This window comes from Benincasa hispida, chromosome 3 (assembly GCF_009727055.1).
Source record: "Benincasa hispida cultivar B227 chromosome 3, ASM972705v1, whole genome shotgun sequence".
Lineage (NCBI taxonomy): Eukaryota > Viridiplantae > Streptophyta > Magnoliopsida > Cucurbitales > Cucurbitaceae > Benincasa > Benincasa hispida.
Window position 1 is genome coordinate 22,107,244 of NC_052351.1, and position 23,761 is coordinate 22,131,004.

Here is a 23,761-nt window from a genome sequence, read left to right on the forward strand (position 1 = left end):
CATAATTTTTCAAATATTTAGCTCAATTTATGTTTCCACAATTATATGAATTTCCAACTTTCAAATGAATTTGTCAATTATACAAATGGATCTCAGTGATTGCATTTTAATTTTTAAAATTTTAGGACAGATTAAATTTTGCAAAAAAAAAAGAAAAGATATGAAAAATATATAAAACATGGATATTAATCTTGGGTAGATTAACACAAAGATTTTAGCAAATTAACATCGACATTCTATATATTTCTCATTTTTACTTATTCTTTTGCAAAGTTTGTTTTTTTCTCAAATTTTAAAAATTAGAAGTCAACCACTTGAAAACCATTTAGATAATTCAAAAATTCAATATAATTGTGGAACATAAATTATGTTAAAAATCTGAAAGATTACATAAATATTTGATATAATATTGGATTGAATTTGTAGAAATTTAACAATATAGATTTTAGAAGATTATATAATATGTCGGATGGTTGAAAAAATTAATAGAATTGGTGTAACGGCCGAGATGGACCGAAATATATCGAAAAGGCTCAAATCAATAGATAATTTTTAAAAATGATTTTTTTAAAACTAAACTATTCTAATTAATTTTTAAAAAAGATTCTAGTTTTTAAAAGCAAAAACTTGAACAGACTATTTTTGGCCATTTTCCATCGTACTAACACAAAACAGCTTTTAAAACATCAATAGCTATCTTGAGTTTCTTTTTTCTTTTTCTTTTTTATATCACTGCCGAGGTAAAGATAAATGACAAAGGAAAAGACTAATAAATGAACAATGGAAAAAAAATTAATGTAAAATGAAATAAAGAATTACTTTTTTAAGAATAAATTTGGAAAAATAAAATTTTAGTTTTTTTTTTAAAAAAAAAAGATCGTGGAGGAAAGTCTTAAATTGATGGGTTTAAACTGTGTGATTGAGCTGATTATGCGCTGGCTTATAAGTAGTCAAATCCCACCGACGAAGAAATTCATCAGATCCAAAAAATTTCACTTCTTTTCTCTGTACGGAAATTTGCATGAACTCCGGTTGGACTTCCGTAGAATTCCCACTTTTTTCTTTCCTTTTTCCTTGCATTAACCAACACCATCGACGACGACGCCCACAATTTCCAGGTTATTCTTCTTTTTCTTTGTGCTTCCGTCTCCAGTGTTTTTCAAGGTCATTTGTGGAATTATATGATCTTGGTTTCTATTTTGGAAGGACCATTTATAGATCTCTCTTATTTTCCAGAATCCAATCTACATTTCTGTTGTTTCATCTGTTCTCCGTGTTACTTCTCTACTTCGGTCTCGAAAGAGTATGTAGCTGCAGGTTTAGGAATGGAGAAATTGAACTTGTGTGATTGATTTAAGTTCTGCTGTGTTTCCTGTTTATAAATGACAATTATGTGTAATGAATACATCTGTGGTATTTTCGTGGAAATTGGGGATATAAATTTGTTATGATCTCTATGTTAGACTATGAATCTGGAACTCGTTACCCAAATATGGTTCGCATTTTGGTTGTTTGTTTATTTCTACGGTGGATATTTATCGATTAAATGAGGATCGTTGAATTTTCTCGATTGGCAGGGATTTGGAGGAAGCATTAAGGCTTGAAATTCATAATGTTTAGGTCATCTCCTCGAAGGAGTCAGAGATCCAAAGGCTTCAAGGTAAAGCATGCTTTACAAATCTTTCTTTTGCTTGGGGTTTGCGTCTGGCTCGTTTACCAAGTTCAGCATTCTCGTGGTAAGAAAGCTACTTTCAATGAGAGCACAAAACTTAATGATGTTGTGAAACTAGGGAGGAAAGACCTCCATCCTCGAGTTGATGAAAACATCATAACAGATGAGGGCCACAAAGAAGATGAAGAAGAAACTAGGAACGAACTAGAAAAGGGTATGTCTGAAAGTGATAATGAAGAAAAGGGCGGTGGGAATGATGAGTTTCACGATCAACAAGAAGTTCAGGAGGAAACTGAGAATAAAATTTTTGTTGTGGATATAGAGAAAGAGAGAGAGGAGAGCAATGAGGTTAGCAAAGAGACTGAAAATGAAGAGAACAAAGAAGTGGAAAACGATAACAAAGGAAATGAAGAGATTATTCAAAAGAGCCAGAGTGAAGAGAATGAAGAGGGTAGAGGGGGAGGAAGTGAAGAGAATGGAAACGAAGAAAGCAAAGGGCAGGAAAATCAAGAATTAAATGGCAATGAAGAAAGCAAAGAGCAGGAAACTCAAGAAGTGAATGGCAACGAAGAAAGCAAAGAGCAGGAAAATCAAGATGTGAATGGAAACGAAGAAAACAAAGGGCAGGAAAATCAAGAAGTGAATGGCAACGAAGAAAGCAAAGGGCAGGAAAATCAAGAAGTGAATGGCAACGAGAAAGCAAAGGCAGGAAAATCAAGAATGAATGGCAACGAGAGAAAGCAAAGGCAGGAAAATCAAGAATGAAGTGCAACGAGAAAGCCAAGGGCAGGAAAATCAAGAATTGAATGGCACGGACGAGCAAAGCAAAAGGGCAGGAAAATCAAGAATGTATGGCAACGAGGAAAGCAAAGGGCGCAGGAAAATCAAGAAGTGAATGGCAACGAAGAAAGCAAAGGGCAGGAAAATCAAGAAGTGAATGGCAACGAAGAAAGCAAAGGGCAGGAAAATCAAGAAATGAATGGCAACGAAGAAAGCAAAGGGCAGGAAAATCAAGAATTGAATGGAAACGAAGAAACTAAAAGACTGGAAAATCAAGAACTGAATGGCAACGAAGGAAGCACAGGACAGGAAAATCAAGAAGGGAATGGAAACAAAGGAAGCAAAGGACTGGAGAATCAAGAAGTGAATGAAAATGAAGAAAGCAAAGGACAGAAAAATCAAGAAGGGAATGGAAATGAAGAAAGCAAAGGGCAGGAGAATCAAGGGAATGGAAATGAAGAAAGCAAAGCAAAGGAGAATCAAGAAGAAAATGAAGGTAAAGATAAGGTAAATGAGATGTTGACTGAAGACAGAAAAGAAAAGGAAAATGAGGAGAGAAGTCAGAGTAAAGAGAGTGGAACAGAAGAGAAGAATGAAGAAAACAAAGAAAAGGAAAATCAAGAAGAGAGGGGAAGTGAAGAGACGGATAAAAAAGATAGCAATAATGGAGGAGAAAGAGAGAAGGAGAATGGTGACAATGAGAAGGAAGAAACTAAGGAGAAGGACAGAGGGGATGTTAATGTAGTAGAAACCAAAGAGGACACCAGTGAGACCAGGGAAAGTTCCAAGGATACAATGGGAAACGACAGTAATGAGAACAAGGAGGAGAATAATGAAAACAAGACAGTTAAGGAAGAACAAAAGGAAGGTAGTCTTAAGGGTGTAGTTTCAGCTGAAGAACAGGTTCAAGATGGGAATGACAGGAGTAATAATGATGCAAGAGAAGACCAATACAAAGGGGATAATGCTTCCAGTGCTGTACACGAAGATCAAAATACAGCCACTGGAAATGGGCAGAATGGTTTTGCAAAATTAAATGAGGTAGGGTCAGTTGAAAATAAAGAAAACCATGAGCTTCAGCATGAGGATGCAAGGACGAGTAGCGAAGCTGTTGATTCTGATAAAAATGAGTCAGTCCAAAATGAAAGTGAAGCTGAAAGAAATGGAAACAACCAATCTGAGGAACCAGACAAAGTGACTAATAACAATGAAGAGCAGCCAGTGTCCAAGGAGAATGACCAGCACCAGGATGATTCAATTGCTTCTAACGGGAAAACTTCTGATACAATTACAACAAATGAAACTGCAGACAACATCAATCTTGAACGAGATAACTCTACTTCAAAGAATGTTGCACTTGAAGAAAAAATTGATTTCAATTCATCTCTCAGCAGTAAACAAAAAAATTCAAGTCCATCACATTCAACTTCCACTGAGAATACAGATACTTCAAATGAAGTATCCAAAGAGTCAAATACTTCTGAGCCTGATGAATCAGATCGACATGTGAGCCATAATGAATATGAAAATGCTGGTCACAGTAACTCGAATGACGATTCTTCAGGTCAAAAGAATGACCATGATAATTCTTCAGATATGTCAAACTCCCAAGAGAATGATGCATCCTCGAGCACTATCGAAGGTGCTGGTGCTGGACAGAATGACAATGAGAACATTGATCAAAGCAACGGAAGCTATAACGATCACCTGAAAGAACAATTTGATTCCCACAATGAGGATGTCACATTTTCTGATACAAACAACAATGAGGATCAGGTTCATACCGGTGATTCTTCAGGATCTTCTTTACCTCAGGAGGAGAAGGATGCTCGCACAGATTTGGATACCTTACCCGAAAGCAGAAAGGAAGGGAGTAACAAGGATGAAACAGCCACAGAGTGACATCTTATATCCTCTTCATAAGGAATTTTCGTCGTTCTGTTTGTCTTTCCGTTTCATAAGGTTCTTGATTTTTTCTGATTCAATGCAGCAACACGTCCTTTAAGCAAAGAAAGAAAAAAAAAATATATATATACTTGCATATGTATCTTTCTTGTTTTTGCTGCTGGAAGAGTTTGGAAAGCTAGGATGATTTTTGAGCATTGGATGCTTCAGATTAGTTCATGGAGTGGTCTTGTGAGAGTCAAATTTAGTAGATACATTTGTAATCTTCTTTTTCCTTCCTTAATGTTTGTTGGACAATCTCATGATGCTGCTTGGTGGAACACCTCGGTATCAGTATTTTCCCTATCATATGCATGTCTATATTTAATAGAATGATATCTCAACTTCTTTTGTATCCATCAGCTGAAAGAAACTCCACAGATGGAAATTTGAAGGGCGAGCTAGCTGAAAACCCAACTAAAGCTTAAAGATTCTAAAATGAAATCGAAGAAAACAACAGTTTAACCATGAGAAGGTAAACTGGAGGTTGAACTTGAGGTGCAAAACAAACAACTGCCCTCTACCTTAAACTGTAGCTAAGTTCCAACTTAATGGGTTGGGGAAATCGACAGATTGCCGTCGAGAGAGAGAGAGATACATAGACTTATTGTTAAATATTAGATTCAATCTCTGCCTTAATTTTTGTTTTCTCAATCATAAGATGCGAAGTCTCTGTTAGACATTTAGATTATTTATTTTTTACTATTCAAAATTTAATTAAATTGTGCTAACACTTAAAGTAGGCAACACATATCATATCATTATATAGAAATAAGAAGGTATATTTTCTTAGTAAGATTTCTTAACACAATTTTCTTTCTAAAAAGTTTCAGCTAAGAGACTACACTTTTCAAGGCATCATATTCTTTTGACTTGCCTTATGCTCTACTTTTACATATTTGATTATCAAACGCCACAGATCTAACTATGCGTCTATGACCTTTGACAACCATTGATAATTCAAATTAAGTTAGGAATTTATAATAAATTTCTTATATGAATAATCAAAGTTCAGGTCATTAGGCGGATGGTTAGATTTATTTTTTTAAAAAAATTTCCTTTGCATTTTTCTTTTCCTTTTTTCGCGTTGACTCGAATTTACCTCTTGGTTTAGGATATGACCAGATTGGCAACTTCCTTATTTACTCCGATCCTCTCTTGTCTCTCTTTGATTCAAAATTCAGTTTGTTATGATTTTTTTTCGCTACGATCTTAATTCAGATGTTGGTTAGGTTTTCATAATTCATTTAATCAGTTACTCATAATTGTCCTGCAAAAGATAGGTATATACCATACCATGTTATAATTATTAAGTGAAAGCAAACAAAAGGCAACCAAATATTATTATTGTTATTATTATTATTATTATTATTATTATTATTGTTAGTATTATTATTATTATTATTATTATTATTATTATTATTATTTTGAGAAAAGGCAACCAAGTAATTAATAGCAAGGAACTTGAGAGTAAAATCAAATTAGGAAGTTTAGGCCAATGCCAAACCAGCAATAAAGTCAAACCAGGCCATGCAAATAATTAAGAGAGTATTTAAAAGGGCCAGATCAATAGTAAATTTAGAGGTCTAATTTGGAAAAATAGCAAAAAAAAATTTCAAAATTGTGAAAATAGTAAAATCGAATTAAATAATAAAAATAATAATGATAAATTGTCAAAATTGCTCTCACATGTAAATACCTAACGTTCAAAAGTTGAAGCAAAAAATTTCAAATACACACCGTCATAGAAAATAAAAAATAATTAAAACCAAAACCATCAACAACTCAAATTAAAAAAAAAAAAAAAAAGAAAACTAGGGATTTGAAAAACGATTATTATGTTAAGAAAATTTACCCATAATTTTTATTTCCTTTCACCTTCGTCTTATATAAACTAATCTTATATTCTTCTCTTCCTTCGATTTTCCTCTCAAAAAGAAATTAGGGATTTGAGAATTTTTTCACGCACACCTCTTCCTTCGGTTATTTTCGCGATCACAATATACACTGTCACAAAGAATAAGAAACAATTGAAGAAAGGAAAAATAATATAATGGAGTTGTATGGTTGCTGATTATAGATAACAAAAAAAGTGAGAAAAGGAAAAAACACATTTTTAACCTGCTGGTGGTATAGTAGCCCGTAGGGTTATATATATATATTTTTTTAAAAAAATTCAAATAAAATTTAATGGATTATCTTCTCAACTATATTAGTTTTGACACTAAAATACAAAATAAAAAAGAAACGAAATTCAATCATTTGAGAAAACTAATTTAAATTCATAAGATCTCGGAATATTATTGTTTATATACTAATAATATATTATTATATTATATTTTAAAAAAATAAATTATATAACGTAATATTATAAAAGAAACAAATTATATGAAATAGAAAAATAGTTAAACCATGATAAGAATACAAATCCCTAAATATATAAAAAAAAAAATGGAAAAGAATTAAATAAAACTTAATCAATTTGAAAAAATAAGGTAACAAAAAATTGAATTTGATAACAAAATGTATAAATAAACTAAAAATAATAAGATAAAACCAAATTTGATAAGAAAATGTATAAATAAATCGACCATGAATAAGATAAAATCAAATCTGATGAAAAAAAAAATATTTGGATAAATAACCATAAAGAAAAATTAGGAAGATATAATTTTTTTTTAATACTAACGAAGCAAAAAAAAATTATGATTAAAATCTCATAAGTTTACATTATAATTAAGCTGTATGTGTAAATTATATATAAACATAACTATAATAATATGATAAGTTGTATGTGTAATTGTATATAAACATAACTATAATAATATGATAATTTGTATGTGTAATTGTATATAAACATAACTATAATAATATGATAAGTGTTAAAATTGATAAAAAAAAAAAAAAAAAAAAATTTGAAGAATATTTTTTGACAATTTGAAAAAAAGAAATATCATGTAAAAAAAATGGTCATTCAAGGATATGAGAAATATATAACTAATTTATTAAGAATATATGTATAAAATTATGAAAATCATTAAAATAATAGTAAAAATAGTATATAAAACTATTTAATCATTCAAGGATATGAGAAATATACAACTAATTTATTAAGAATATAGGTATAAATTTATGAAAAACATTTCAAATATTTGAATAAAATTGAATAGGTAAAAAGTAATGAAAAACCATTCAAAAATTTGAATAAATTTGAAATTTGATAAGATAAAATAAAATTTAATAATACATGGATATTTAAAATATTAATTTGATAGAAAAATCTGGATATTTAATTTATGTGAGATTAATTCGAAAAGTGGTTAAATAAAATCTAAATTAATAATAAAATATGGAGATTAATGTTAACTACATGAGGGCAGTTGTTTTTGAGAAAAATCAGTAATTCTTCTATATACATAACTTGACTCATTTTATTCTACAAATCAAGAATTTAGAAAATTTGTGGTCATGTGCATGTCATGCCATAAATCTTATTCTTAGATAGTTTTGTCATTTTTCAAAATGAAACCTTAAATTTGCCATACGCTCTAATTTTCCTCTTTAAAAGGTAGCTAAAATATTTGTCATATTTGTAAATATATCAACAATTCTTTAGTTTTCCAAATCTGACAAAATTTTAAACATTATTTTTTATTTTTAGGTTACTCCAATTTTACCCTCCAAATTTTCACATATATCAAATCAATATATATCTTAGAGGTATCATTGTAAGTATACCAACGCATAATCAGTATTATTAGCGTTTCGATTCTTTTAATAATATAACAAATCAGGTATACATTTCATTTAAAATATGCAAAAAAGAAAACACATTCAATTCAACAAGAGAAACCAACAACAATGAAGAGAAGTAATATGTCAGAATATATTAGACACAAAGTTAGTATATCAGAGTTTAAGCTGTGGCCTCAGAGCTTCCATTCTACTATTTTTGGAAAAGTAGTTAATACTATAAAATTTTAAATTGTTTAAATTACAAATTTATCCTATAATTTGAAAAAGTTGAATTTAATATTTAAAATTAAAATTTGATTTTTATAGTTTGATAAAACTTATAAATAGTTCTTGATAAAACCCACTTATCTTTGTGAGAAAAATTATTTGCGAAAATTTTATCATAAGACTAAATTCTAGTTATATGCCATAAATCAACACTCAATTTACTTATTCGAATCACTGGACCAAATTTATAGTTTATCTTTTTCATTTTTTATTGCTATCGTAAAGTTAATACTAATTTTATATGTTATTAGATAATATATTAGTTTATTTTACGAACCCAGGAAATCTTTTCAATTAAAACAACCCTTTTATAGACCGTCATTAATAGCCCTTTTGGAATGACGCGTATCCACCTCTTGACCGATTCGTCGGCTTGTCATTTGAAAAGTCGGTTTTCGACTCTCACTTTCAGGCTGTTTTTTCTCCGTCAACGTAGCTGGTGGTCTCCTATGACTCCTCAGTCACCGCCGTTAACGGTTTCCCTCTCCAATTTGTCAACGCCGGCTGCCCATTTCAGAACCCCACCGCCCCATCAATAGATGGAGGAGAAAAATAATTATTTCTGTAACGTAAAAGACAAATTACTTCATTCATAAGGTCATTTTCCTAGCCCACATCACATGACATCCCATTTCCCCTTCTTTTCGAATACAACAAAAAGAAAGAATGATAAATTAATATTTAATAATGCCAACAAACAATGCAATATGAAATGTGAATCGATGGGATCAAAATTGGACCTTTATCGTCTCCTTTTATTAACCCGGAAAAAAAAGAATGTATTTATTTACACTGTAATTTACTAAATGAATAATGAAAAAAGGGATCATTCCTGTGAAAGTAAGCTAAGCTAACGAGAGAAAGAATAAAGCATAATGCAGTTAGAGGATTAAATTTCGATATGGTGCAAAGAAAAAAGGAGGCATTTTAAGATGGTTGGTGGTGCTGCTGCGGGGCTTTTCCTTGCGTTCTACTTGGGGGATTCTAATTGGCCGATGATGACAAAGATTGATTTCAAATGTTGATTCTTCTTCAGGAATAACAATGGCGGAATTGTCTTCAAGATCAAGAGAGTACACCACATCATCCCTGCTCCATCCCCCACTCAGCAAAATCTCACATACTGATGCTCTGAGTTTCTCCATCGTCGGCCCACTCTGTTCCAACCTCCGATCATGGCCGTCCATCATCATCATATCTCTGACATCTTCTTCCCTCCACCCGCCTTCTCGCAACTTCCAAAACACGTCCTCAAGGCATCCGTCCAACCCCATTTCAAATTCCCCTTCGTTCCACCACCCTTCCGTTACCTCACGCCCTACCGCCGCTTTCTTTCCCGAAGCCACGTCCGTCCAGAATTCCACCTCTCGGGCCTCCGTCGCTGCCCAAGCTGGCGAATCGATCATCAAACGGTCCAATCCAGCGTTGCCCAGTTGAGAATATTCATGGGTTTGAAAGAATCCAGCCAAGTCAAAGCTGGAAACACGAATCTCCCCACCGTCGAGGTTAAAAACAGGGTTTCCGGCCATGTTTGGCTCGGAAGGGATGTAACAGTTTTTGTAAATGGGGACAAGAACAGGGGCTCTGTCCAAGAATTGCTTAGCCAGAGCAACGGCATCGTTTGCGTCATCAGGTTGGGTCCCCCAAGATTGACACCAGAATTTTCTTTGAGAAATTTCCTTGAGGAGACAGAATTTGGGGAGATTGATCAAAATGTGAAGCTGTTGAATGGAGGAGGATCGCCAATTGGGGAAACCAGACCCAATTGGGAGACCCTCTTGGAGGATCGAACGGAGGTCCGGTGGGAAAGAGAATCGGAAGGTGGACTCGACGGATGTAAATTCAGGGTCAGAGAGGCCAGGGAGGACGGGAATTTGGACGGATTTGAGATGATCGATGACGGTTTTAGCATAGGCGGCGAAGGAGAAACAGGCTAGTTTTGGCCGGGGAGGCTTGGCGGTGGCGGTGGCCATTAGAGAAGTTATAATAAAGAAAGTGGTAAACTTTGGGTTAATGTAGAGATTTGGAGGTCCGGATTTGGAGGAGAGGCATGGAGTGTGCCTAACAGATTGGACCGAGAAAAGCGTAGGATTTATAAGAATGGCAAGTTCTTATGAATTTATGACTTATGAGAGAGTCCTAATTTGACTCTTCTCGATCTATACAAAACAAGTCTGTACTATGTTATGAATGGTAGGGTTGCGTTAGGGATTCTTTTTTTAAACCAACGAAAAAAATAGATTTTTCTCTCTGACGTTTGATGATCTCAGAGTCAGGGTGCTTCTCTTTGAATTAGACAATTTTGAATCTTTGGTTCTACTTTTCAATCCACACATTCTTCTGGTTGGGCTGTGCCTTATTTTCTTGATGAACCATAGGACTTTAGCAAACTAAGAAAGAGAAAGGTTCCATCTTTTCGTATTTTACAAAATGGGTATTGATAAAAACTTCATTTTTCAAAATGGGTAAAGATAAGATAAGTTCTCTTTCTACAATATGGATATCTATTCAAAGTTTCCTTTTCTAAAAAGGAAACTCCTTTCCAATTCCAATTAAAACCCCTATTTGGGTTTGATGCCATCCAAATATACCACAGTTTTTCCAGAGTGAATTCCAACCATGGGAGAGTTGTTAGCAAGGTAGGACCTAAACGTAGGGTTCGACATGACTTATGATAGACATTTAGAGCAAGACAAATTAAGGCTTTGATTCCAATTGCGAAACATTTCATCCACCATTAATTAAAGTTGTAATTATTTTTTAAACCATAGGAGTTTCCTTCGTTCAAGATTTTAATTAAATTATCCATCGTCATCTTCTATGTAAAATGAATTAGTAAAGAATCTTCCGCCGTATCCGGATCACAGACTCTAGAACTAGACAACCTTTTCCAGAATTCATGTACTTGTGAAAATGACACAATTATTTGATTCCATATTCACATGTAATGCCAAAACTTCGTTGTAATGGTTTTTTCGCCCATCTGTCCAGGTTTTGTGGTATTGCAATTTCAGTCCATCATCCTCCATGCAATATTACTCTCAGAACATTGCAATTTTTATGTGGTAAATTGAACCTTGACATTAATTCAGAACAAAAAGCAAGTCAACACACACAAGTTTCGAGTATGCGCGATTTTTTAATATAAGAAATTTGGGTCAAAGTCATACCATGTTAAGCAAGCTGAATCCGTTCTTCCCTTGTACAAAATTTTGACCAAACCATCTCCATCAAGTGGCAGTAGCTTGCCAAATGGGGCAGAATTATCCAATATCAGTATCATTTGAGTGTAATACCTGTTATTGAAGGTAGAACACATGAACATTTGATCATTTACAACTTACTTTCAACACCAGGAGGAGCCATTTTTTGTTTCAATCTCTTCAGGTCCTGAGCTGAATTCATCAACCATTTCTTCATCCTCCTTTTTGTGTTCTACTGCAGGGAATCCCAATTCAGCTGCTTCGTCCTCGTGTTTAAAGTTCCACCTAGCTATTCCTTGTCTGCTAACATTTCCATTAGTGTAGATTGTTGGGGAGGCTATACTAAAGTTGTTTTGTTCAGAGTCTTCAGAGATGATTCCTAAAGACCATATGAAATTTTCTTTACATGTATTAGTATAACCGGCATCGTTGAGGAACCCTTGGTACGCTGAGATAGAATTAAGCAAGTGATTTTTGAACTGTGATTACCTTCATAATTGGATTTCAATAATGATGATGGCTTGAATTCAATCCCACATGATTGAATTTCAGGGCACTGCTGAAGAACTTGATTGTCTAAAGGGGCAGGCATCTTGAGAGTGCCCTCATTAATCTCCATGCTCCCATTGTTTTGATTGATGGTAGCTGAAATGCCTTCATTCTTGTCTTGCTCTGTAATGTCAAGGGAAGTAAAATCTTTATGTTTATCATTCACCTTATTCAAGCTATCTTTTCCAAGAAAAGTTGGTTTTGCTTCTTCTACTTTTGTCCTTGCAAATGCTGGCTTTCGTCCTCGTGTCCGGGGTTGCAATGGAGGTTGTGAACCAACTGGGGCTATTGCTCGTTTCGACCTGCCTCGCTTTGCTGGCTGTCCCCTCACTGTAATGCCATCATTTCCAACTTCCACAGCAGGTTCATCTGTAGCTGCTGATCTTAAAGATGAAATTTCAACTTCAAGCTTACTCAAGCGGCCCTTGTAGTCTGCTAATTCCCCTTGCAACTCTCCTATCAAACTCCACAACTGTACATTTTCTGCAGACTGCATCAAACGGGAAAAAAAAAATGGAAACCATTACAATAAAATTTGATAACATCATATAAACTTCTCAAATCACCGATTGACCCAAAAACTTAAACTGATGGGTGAAGACAATTTTATTATAATATCTAACCAAACTGAAGAGAAATCTCATGACAAACCTGAGCTTCCCAAAGTCTTTGATGCTTCTGAGAAAGCTTTTCAGGGGGTTTGATGACTCCTCTTAAAAGGGGTTGTCCAGAGGAAGATGTTACACAACTAGGAATTGGCATTGGCCAAGATTGAGAAGAGGCAAAACCACATGATGCTCTTGGATAATTGGACAATCCAGGAAACAGTAATGGTTGTGTTTGACCCCACCAAATTGAGGCATCCCTGGGACCTGTTATTAAGTTCAGACCCAAATTTCAAAACTCAAACTGATCGATGTAAATCGCATTCAATCAAACGTTTGAAAAAACACCCACTATTTGATCAAATAATCTCCACAAAATTACTCTACCAAACAGTCTTGACAGTGAAACTCACCAGGAAAGCCTGAATATGTCGGATAACCAACAGGATAATAGAAATTGGGAGCTTGGGGTTGACATCTCGGCGAAGCTCCGGCGCCAAACGCCACCGGAGCTTGCCAGCTACCTTCAGTCGCTCCAAAGGAAATGCTCGGCTGCGGCTGTACCCAAAAGGGTTGTGAAGAAATGACAAATTGCTGCGGCTGCGGCGGCGGGCTGAGCTGGTGCTGAAGATTAGCCAGGTTTTGCGGCAGCTGAAGCCGCTCATTCACAGCGGCAGGGGCAGTTGACGGAGACTTTTCCCCTGCATGTTGTGGATTGAGTGCCCTTTGAAGAAAAGCAGTGCACTGCTGATTTTGGAGAGGCGCATTCTCTAAAAATTGGCATCCAGATTTGGCGTTTTTTGCTGCATCTGTCCCATCAGACACGCTTTTCTCATTCTTGCCCTTGTAGCAACAGTAGTATTTCTAATTAGCATAATGCAATCTCTAAATACAAGAACAAATTAACCATCTGATCGAAAAAGAAAAGCGAAACCCCACAAACTTTATCGCGATTCAAGTGATGAAATCAATCAAAAGGGGATGGGAGGAATGTAAAAACGAACCAAAAAAACGAAAGCCATTACAGAAAAATAGGAAGAAACATACTGAAAAAACTCCATTGGCTTGGTGTTCAAGATTGGGGGTAGAAGCAAACTTGGGTTGTTCTTCCTTTTCCATTACATTGGAAAAGAAAACAGCTATTGGAAGTTCAGAATCCAAAAAGTTAAAGCAACTTCTCTAGCTTTAAGCAGGCCTATAAGCATCCTATATACAAATGCGTAATGCCATCACTTAAACTGAAAATAAAAAGGAATATGCGAAGGGCTGGAAAGGGAGGGGGTAGCAATTAAAGTTTGAGGCAAATAAAGAGGTTACTGAGAGAAGAACGTGAAGGGAATATATCACAGATTTTATTGTAATTTTTTGTTGCACCAGATTACTTTATGATTAGATTAATGTTAATTAAGTTCAATTAAGGATGGAAATGGAATGCTAATTTTAATTAAATTGTTAAAGCTTGAAACAAAAAAAAGGTAGAAAGGGGAAAAGAATAGCATAGATAGAAGCAGAGGCACGGGATGCATTGAATTGCATACCCATTACAAGTGATTGGCACCTGAAAAAGAAATGTGCGCATTTCTATGATCTGTCTTTTTTTTGTCTCATGTTCCACAAACTTTTAATACTAAAAACCTATTCAATAAAACTTTTTTGAAAATGAATAATAAAAAAATATATATTGATAGACTTTTATGAATATTTATCATATAGATTTTCATAATTTTGTATCATTTTATCGACTTCTATCCAAGAAGATTAAATTTTATAAATAATTTCTCTTATTTTTCTATTTTTGAAAATTCTCTTTTACATATATGTATATATAACATGGGCATAATTTCATTCATATATATTAGAGTTTGATCCATTATAAATTTACATGTTGAACTCAAAAAGATATAGAAGATAAAATACCATTTTAATTATGAACTTTGAAGTTTATTTTACTTTAGTCTTTATACTTTTCCATTAATCATAATATAGTAATTGGTACTAATTTTTTAGATATATTGAAAGGTAATACTAGGTTGCATCTATTTTTGTGCAATTCACTCCAATCACTCAACAATATATACACATACTAAGTTGTATGTTGGAATGACTTGAATTTGTTTGTTGGCATTTCGAACAACCTACGGGAGTCTCGTTGACTGGTCAGCGAGTCGAGGTGTAGGGGCAGCACATCCTAGTGGCCCCCGAAACCTATTCAGAATTCGTATTTAGCATATTTATTTATTGGTAGTTATTTACGATTGACCCTAGGGTTTAGAATAGTGACTATATAAACTCTCTAACCCTAGAGGCGCCGTTTGATGTAATTTTCTGAAAATATTCTCCCTAATAATATTATTCTCCCTCTGTCTGTGGACGTAGCTAACACACCGTTAGTGAACAACGTATATCTGTGTGTCGATCTTCTCTATCTCTACATTTCTTTTGTGTTCTTTAATTGTCGATTTCGTTAACACTGTAGTTGAACAATTGAATAGATTGTACAAAAATAAGAACAATCCAAGATATATATAAGTATTTTTATTTATTGAAAATATGAGAACTAATTTCAGATATTTAAAAGCACATATTCTATTGCAGAATCCAAACCAAAATATTTAATTAACTATATATAATTTGTTTAATAATTAATTGTGTATATTTTTTTGTTTTCTTCTTAATATCTTGATTTTTCTTCTATTTTATATTTCTAGTTCACTCAATTTTTCAATCAAAGTCTTTCTAAACAATTTGTTTATCTTGTAAGTTAATAATTGATGGAGTTAAAAACATGCATGCAGAAGTAATTAGGATCTTAAGCACTTTAATTACATTAATTTAAGGATTAAGCATGCTAGTTCAAAACAAAAAAAAACCAGAGTTTGATGAACAAACCTTAGTGTAGCTCGAAATTGAAGTTGTCCACGACTTTTTTTTTATCACGAACACTTCGTGGACAATCGTTAGAATCTTTCCCACTATTCTCCAGCCTTAAAACGGATTGTGGAATCCAAATATGTGATGAATTTGAAGGAAAAAGTTGAGTTTGAGATTGTTGGAGTTCTTAATTTGTGAGAGAAAATTTCAGCTTCAAAAGTTTAAAAATTCCATATATTCTCAACAATTTTTTCTTCTATTTAAAGAAGAATTCATGAAAAATTAATCTCATCTCCAATTGACAACAAATTGAACATGAAATTAGTGGGATTTGAGGTGTTTAAGAAGCTCAAATGTGGGAAAATCCCACTAACACAAAATCTATTTGATTTTGAATTTCAAAAATTCAAAATTTAAATAATTTTTTTTCTAAAATTAATTTAAAACTAATATCAAATAAAATTAATTCTAATAATTAATTTTAAATAACTATATTAATTTAATATCAAATATTAAATTAATAATTAATACCAATCCCGTTCATGTATCCCTATTCATGTGACCAATATTTAAATATTTTCAATTCTCCAATATGTTAAGTATATCGAATATAAATAATGCTTATTTCCTAAGCTCATCACACTATTATGAGTTAGTAGGGGACCTAATGAACTTATAGATCATGATCTCCAACGATTCGAGATTAACAAACTAAACTCTTCAACCTAGTCAACCAACATTTGTTAACTATAGAAACATTCCACTATAGCCCATAACTGTACTCTTCTCACTGTAGATATATTTCTGTCCACTCGATATAACCATGATTAGTAAGTCGATCTTTCACTGGTTGTTCGTAAATACAGCTAGGTCAAAATGATCGTTTTACCCCTATAACCACATATTGTTCCTTAAGTCTCATTGGAACAATTGGTTTGTGGTCCAACCATCGAACTGAATCCCTCTTGGGCCAATAAGAAGGTGGGACCCATATTTAAGACCCAGAGTTAACACTTAAGAGAACAACCTATCTAATATCCCATGAACAGGTAGAAATGAGTTTTATTTTACAAGACTATGTCCCCAGCTATCTATGTGGTCTTATCCCTAAATTGGGGGGCTTATTGAGTCTGCAAACTCAGGACACTCTCATCATGCAGATTAAAGGATAATCCCGAATAAACAAGAGTTAATAGTTAGCTCAAGATTAAGATGAGTTTCCTAGGTCATCATATTCAAATAGTCGGTTTAATAGTAAATGGCGTTATAAAGTAAAAGTAACTATTTTGTAGTCTAATGTTATGCAAACTCATTCCATAGGATGTCTCCACTCGTATGTCTCCACATGAACAATTCAGGATCACCTTATTTGTATTAAATACAAAGTAGTCGTATCCATAGTGTCCCCAGGATAAAATACTCAGCCTTATCTTTATACTATAGACCGTTTTGGTTATTACTCGATCTTGATCTAGTTTTATGTCTCCACATATAGTTCAAGTATTCATGCTATAGTTAGGGGTTCTTAATTTATTGGATTTAGGATTTTTAAGTGCAATTCACATATTCAATAACATCTTTATTGAATAAACCTCAATAACACTTTTATTGTAAAACAAGATTTGTCTATTGTTTACAAACCATGACATAAAACCCAACAACAATATTATCTTTCAGTTTCAAAATTATCCATAGAACAGAAATCCTTTAGAATTCCATATAGAAATTAAGACAAAAAAAACAATGTGCAATCACTTAGAATTAAAATTTTGATTGCCACCACCCACCCCTTGCATGTCCCAATTTTCATTCTAAATTTTGAATAATTTATATCCCAAGTAGTTTTGAGATGATTACAAAATATCGAGGATAATAGAAACTTTTGAAAGAGTATAGATACTTTGAGGAAGGGGATTTTGGAGTCTTTTTTATATTTTAGCCTAATTTTAAATTTTTGTTAATCTTATTAGTTATATAAAGTGACAGTTGCAAATATAGAAATCGGACTAAAAGTATTAGTAGATATAAGTAAAAAAATTACAAATATGACAAAATTTAGATAGTTTATTTGTGATAAGATCATATTGTTGATAAGAGTGATAGAAGTCTATCACAGATAGACTTTGCTATATTTGTAATTTTTTTAAAATGATGTTATACACTTAATTGTTATCCTTAAAAATATTACCAATTGCAATTATCCTTATATATATTTCAAAGGGATGTTTTTTTTTTTTTTTTTTTTTTTTTTTTTTTTTTTTTTTATAATATTGTGATTAGGAAAATATAGTGGTTTTGAAATTATTTAGAAATCTATGGTTGTTTTGGAGTTTTCGAGGCGAGGATTTTGTTAAAATATTTTGTCGAAGGTTCAACCCTCGACCTGTCGAAAATTAAAGAAGAGATCGAGGGTTTGACCCTCGACCTAAAGAAAATTGAGAAAAGGACGAGGGTTCAACCGTCGACCTGTTGAAAACTAAAGAAGATCTGTAGGGGAAGAGGAGAAAATTTGAAAGAGGTCAAAGGTTGAACCTTCGACCTAAAGGAAATTAAAGAATCGTTTAATAATTATACACGATCGTACACAATCGTTTAGTTAAATTACTATGCGGTCATTTAGTAATTCTTTATTAACGTAACAATAGGTGCAAACTTCCGGAAAGAACAAGTGAACAATGAAAAACTTGTTTATTAGATGATAGGAATCAAACAAGATTAATTGGTCGCTTACGAGACGCTAAACGATTGTTTACAATCTCTCCACGATCGATCAATATGACTAAACGATCACTTACTAAATCCTCTGCGATCGACCATAAATTTCTACACAATCGCTTAACTATTACTATTACACGATCGCCTTCTCAGAGCCTATACGATTGCATATCTTTTACTATACGATCGTATACCAAGTGTTATACGATTGCTGAGCTTTACTACACGATCGCCTAGTGGAAGTAGACGATGAGCAGCACGCTGTGATGGCCTCTCCGCGACAACGTCTTCTGAACTTCCACTCTCGAGAGCTCTCTTTCCTCACTATACGATCACCCATAAACTCCTACACGATCGCTTAGCTATTACAATTAGACGATCACCTTCTCAAAACCTATATGATCGCCTACCTTTTACTATACGACCGTGTAGCAAGTGCTACACGATCCCTAAGCTTTACTACACGATCCCTGAGCTATACTATTTACTCGTCTAGTGGAAGTACACGATGAACGACACACTGCGATGGCCTCTCGAGAGCTCTCTTTTCTCATTACACAATCGCCCATAAACTCCTACATGATTGTTTAGCTATTAAAATTAAACGATCACCTTCTCAAAACCTATACGATCACCTCCCTTTTACTATACGATCGTATACCAAATGCTACACGATCACTAAGTTTTACTACACGATCGCATAGTGGAAGTACACGATGAGCGGCACGCTGTGGTGGCCTCTCGAGAGCTCTCTTTCCCTACTACACGATCGCTCANATGAGCGGCACGCTGTGGTGGCCTCTCGAGAGCTCTCTTTCCCTACTACACGATCGCTCACAAACTCCTACACGATCGCTTAGCTATTATAATTAAACGATCGCCTTCTCAAAACCTATATGATCGCCTACCTTTTACTATACGATCGTGTACCAAGTGCTACACGATCGCTAAGCTTTACTACACGATCGTTGAGCTATACTACACGATTGCCCAGTGGAAATATACGATGAGCGGCACACTACGATGACCTCTCGAGAGCTCTCTTTCCTCACTACACGATCGCCCACAAACTCCTACACGGTCGCTTTGCTATTACAATTAGACGATCACCTTCTCAAAACCTATACGATCGTCTACCTTTTACTATACGATCGTATACCAAATGCTATACGATCGCTAAGCTTTACTACACAATCGTATAGTTGAAGTACACGATGAACGGCACGGTGCGATGGCCTCTCGAGAGCTCTCTTTCCTCATTACACGATCGCCCAAAAACTCCTACACGATCGCTTAGCTATTACAATTAGACGATTACCTTCTCAAAACCTATACGATCGCCTACCTTTTACTATACGATCGTGTACCAAGTGCTACATGATCGCTGAGCTATACTACACGATCACCTAGTGGAAGTACATGATGAGCGGTACGCTGCGATAGCCTTTCGAGAGCTCTTTTTCCTCACTACACGATCGCCCACAAACTCCTACACAATCGCTTAGCTATTACAATTAGACGATTGCCTTCTCAAAACCTATACGATCGCCTGCCTTTTACTATACGATCGTACACCAAATGCTACACGATCGCTAAGCTTTACTACACGATCGCATAGTTGAAGTACACGATGAGCGGCACGGTGCGATGGCCTCTGGAGAGCTCTCTTTCCTCACTACACGATTGCTTACAAACTCCTATACGATCACTTAGCTATTACAATTAGACAGTTGCCTTCTCAAAACCTATACGATCGCCTACCTTTTACTATGCCATCGTATACCAAATACTACACGATCATTAAACTTTACTATACGATCGCATAGTTGAAGTACACGATGAGTGACACACTGCGATGGCCTCTCGAGAGCTCTCTTTCCTTACTACACGATTGCCCACAAATTCCTAAACGATCGCTTAGCTCCAAATCTCTGCAGCGCGCATTAGAGTGATTTGAATCGTCGACCTCTTTTAAAACAAATCCGAATCTCTGTAGTGTGTCAGCATCTCGTCCCATCCCATCCATATTATTTTTCCAACATCGGACCAATGGGTCGAGTTTTCCTTTTAGCTTATGACCCCCACCCTCTCTTCTCATTTTCTCACACTACTTTTATTCCCTCATTCTCCTCACTGCCTTTTCTCCTCAGTACTTTTCGACCTTTAAGATCAGCCTCTCATTTTCTCCTCACTACCTTCGTTCTCTCATTCTCACTGCCTTCAGACTCTCATTTTCTCACATTTTCTCACTGCCTTCAGCAAATCTTCTTTTTCTCCCACATTCGTCCATTAAATTGTGAGGTTTGTACCTTTTACCATACAAAATTTCATTTTTTTTTAAAGAACTATACATTTTGTTCTTATTTTCATACTATTATATATATATATATATTATAGTTTTTGTTGCTGTTGGGAAACAAAGAACAAAAAAGGTAAGTTAAATTTGTGAGTTTACTATTTATTTATTACTAGATTATATTTAGTAGATCTACCATGTTGAATTCAATAATGTTTACATATTGATGTTAGTAGTTCTTTCTCTATTTGTGTTAATCTTAGTAGTTGTTATTAGTGTTAATCTTATGGTTGGGATGTTATACCAACATGTTAATCTTATTTATATTTTGTTTGTATTTAAGTATAATTTATTGTTATGTTTCTTATGATAACATTCATCCATTAAATTGTGAAGTTTGTACCTTTAATATTTTTAGTTTAATACAAAATTATTATGATTTTTTGAAATATATTTCTTATGATATTTGATTTTTCTAGTATTAACTTTGAAAATATAGTTTAAAATAGTTTAGTTACCTCTTTAATTTTAAAAAGTTGATTGTTTACAGTTTTAAAACTTTAATATTTTAGGTTTAATACAAAATATATTCGTGATTTTTTTGATAAATTTCTTTATGATATTTGAAAAGTTTAATGTTTATATTTAAAAATAGTTATAAAAAGTTTTAATTATTTGTTTATGTTTAAAAGTTGATGTTCATAAAATTTAAAAAAGTTGATGTTTATAAATTAAAGGTTTAATATTTAGTTTTAATACAAAATTATTGTGATTTTTAATTATACCTATAATATCTTATTTTATTTTATTTTGTATTAATTTGATAAATAGTTTTAAAAGTTTACCTCATTGTAATGTTAAAAAGTTGATGTTTATAGTTTTAAAAACTTTAATATTTTAGTTAATACAAATTATCGTTATTTTTTTTTTGTTATAAATTTGTTATGGATATTTAAAAAGTTAATTTGTTGTTATGTTTAAAAATAGTTATTAAAAAGTTATAATTTTATTGTTATGTTTAAAAAGTTGATGTTCATAAAAAACTTAAAAAGTTGATGTTTATAAATTAAAAACTTTAATATTTTTAGTTTATACACAATTATTGTTGATTTTTTTGTTATAAATTTTTTTATGATATTTTTGAAAAGTTTATTTGTTGTTATGTTTAAAATAGTTATAAAAAGTTTAATTTATTGTTTATGTTTAAAAAGTTGATTGTTCATAAAACTTAAAAAGTTTATGTTTATTAATTAACAAACTCAATATTTTTAGTTATTACAAAATTATTTGTTGAATTTTTTTTATTAAAAAATTTTTTTCCCTATGATATTTGAAAAGTTTTAATTTGTTGTTATGTTTAAAATAGTTATAAAAAGTTTAATTTATTTTTTGTTTAAAAAAGTTGTGTTCATCAAATTTAAAAGTTGATTGAATTAAAAAGTTTAATATTTTTTAGTAATGCAAAATTATTGGATTTTTTTAATATATTCTTATCAAAAGTATAATACAAATTATTGTGATTTTTTTTGAAAAAGGTTTAATATTTTTAGTTTATACAAGTTTAATATTTTACCCACAAACTTTCTTATATTTCCTATATATATTTTTATTGTGGTTTGTTTTTTGTTTAAGTTTGATTTAATTAGTTAGTAGATAATTAGTTAATGTAATATTTTCGATTTTTAATTGTTACAAATGGTAATATGCGATTGATGGTATTGATGGAGTTGACTATGACCAACCCATCAAGTGGAGTTTTAGCTAAATTGTGAACATGATGTAACACCCCCGGAGTTTTTTTTTTTTTTTTTTTTTCAAGAATGAACTTTCGGGAAAAAAGAAGTTCTTTGAGGAGGGAAGGAATTAACACCCCGCACATTTTTTCATTAATATGTAATTTCAGTAACTTTATTATTTTGGATTCAGTAATTGTTATTAGTTGGAGGGCTTTTTTGAATTTTGGGATTTTCAGGTTTGTAAGTGCTGGGAATTTTAATTGTTTGGCGTGAAATTATTATTTTGGAAATTAAATGGCAGGAATTAATCGGAAAGAAATTTAATAGTATAAAACCAAAAAGGAATTAAATGTAATTATATTTATTTCCTTTTTGTTTTATTATTATTATTATTATTGTTTTTTTTTAATAAAAAGTTCAAACCCACATTTCCCTTTATCCTCACGCATCCGCCGGTACTCCCCCCCCCACCCATTTCTTCTTCTCCGGCCAGACCTTAGCCGCCGCATTGGTTTCTTCTTCATGACCTCCGTCACAACTGCTCAAGCGTCGTTCACTTTTTCCATTCACTGGTCTATTCGATTTGGGATAAGATTGCTGCCATTTGGGTTGTTGTTTGTTGATTCCTTGATACTCATTATTTTGGCATCAATTGGTTGATACCCATTGTGTTTCAACTTTGGATTCAAGTTTGTGAAGGTATTGAAGGTGTTGTTCAGTGAAGTTGGAGTTTGTTTTTAGCGCAGTTTTGGTAAGTTTTATGCTTTGATGACCCTCTTGTGGATTAATTTTGCGTAAAGTCATTTTTGAAAGTGATTTTTTTTGAACAAGCTACATTATGGATAATTTATTTGAGACATTGGTAGTGAAGTATGTATTTGATTTCAAACTTTAATCATGAAGTCTAATTTCAAATTATGATTAGGGGGTTGATTCAGATGAAGAAGAGTTTGGTTTTACTAATTTATTTGGGCCCTTAAAATTGTGAGGTTTGTGGAAGTGAATTCGAATTGGCCCAACCTTAGGTAAGGTTATCTGGAAATATTTTGTAATATTGAGTGTTTGGATTGGACTTAACTTTTTAATTAAAGCTTGGTTTAGTTTAGGTTTATTAAAGATTCAAGAATTTCACAAAGATTCAATTGCTTGGGGTTTCGACCTTGAATATCGAGTAAGTAATCTTTACTACTGGAACTGCCACGGGGCCAGACATTAGACGTATGCTAGCATGTTAAATGAAGGTATATGGCAGAATGACAACATGAAAGATTTGATAGTATAACATGATTAAAGTATGTTCTGTTACACGAGATCCGAATTATTTATTTACGGCACATAGGGACACTGATGCTAGTATGAGATGGTAT

General features: G+C 33.1%; 3 protein-coding genes across 3 annotated transcripts; 1 reads left to right on the forward strand and 2 right to left on the reverse strand.

The window, feature by feature from the left end:
- Positions 1-948: 948 nt before the first annotated feature.
- On the forward strand, positions 949-4,753 carry LOC120073058 (uncharacterized protein DDB_G0290685-like). Its single transcript, XM_039025659.1, is given in 4 exon segments — positions 949-1,118; positions 1,578-2,433; positions 2,435-2,546; positions 2,549-4,753. Coding segments are annotated over 3 exon segments (2,739 nt in total). The 5' UTR covers positions 949-1,118; positions 1,578-1,612; the 3' UTR covers positions 4,355-4,753.
- Positions 4,754-9,153: 4,400 nt separating this feature from the next.
- LOC120074372 lies at positions 9,154-11,362 on the reverse strand. Its single transcript, XM_039027469.1, has one exon. The coding sequence runs from the start codon at positions 10,390-10,392 to the stop codon at positions 9,301-9,303; it is 1,092 nt and encodes a 363-aa protein (XP_038883397.1). The 5' UTR covers positions 10,393-11,362; the 3' UTR covers positions 9,154-9,300.
- Positions 11,363-11,589: 227 nt separating this feature from the next.
- LOC120074371 lies at positions 11,590-14,025 on the reverse strand. Its single transcript, XM_039027468.1, has 6 exons — positions 13,824-14,025; positions 13,190-13,619; positions 12,823-13,043; positions 12,112-12,661; positions 11,764-12,022; positions 11,590-11,663 (listed from the first exon to the last, which is right to left on the reverse strand). The coding sequence occupies exons 1-5, from the start codon at positions 13,893-13,895 to the stop codon at positions 11,766-11,768; spliced, it is 1,530 nt and encodes a 509-aa protein (XP_038883396.1). The 5' UTR covers positions 13,896-14,025; the 3' UTR covers positions 11,590-11,663; positions 11,764-11,765.
- Positions 14,026-23,761: the final 9,736 nt, after the last annotated feature.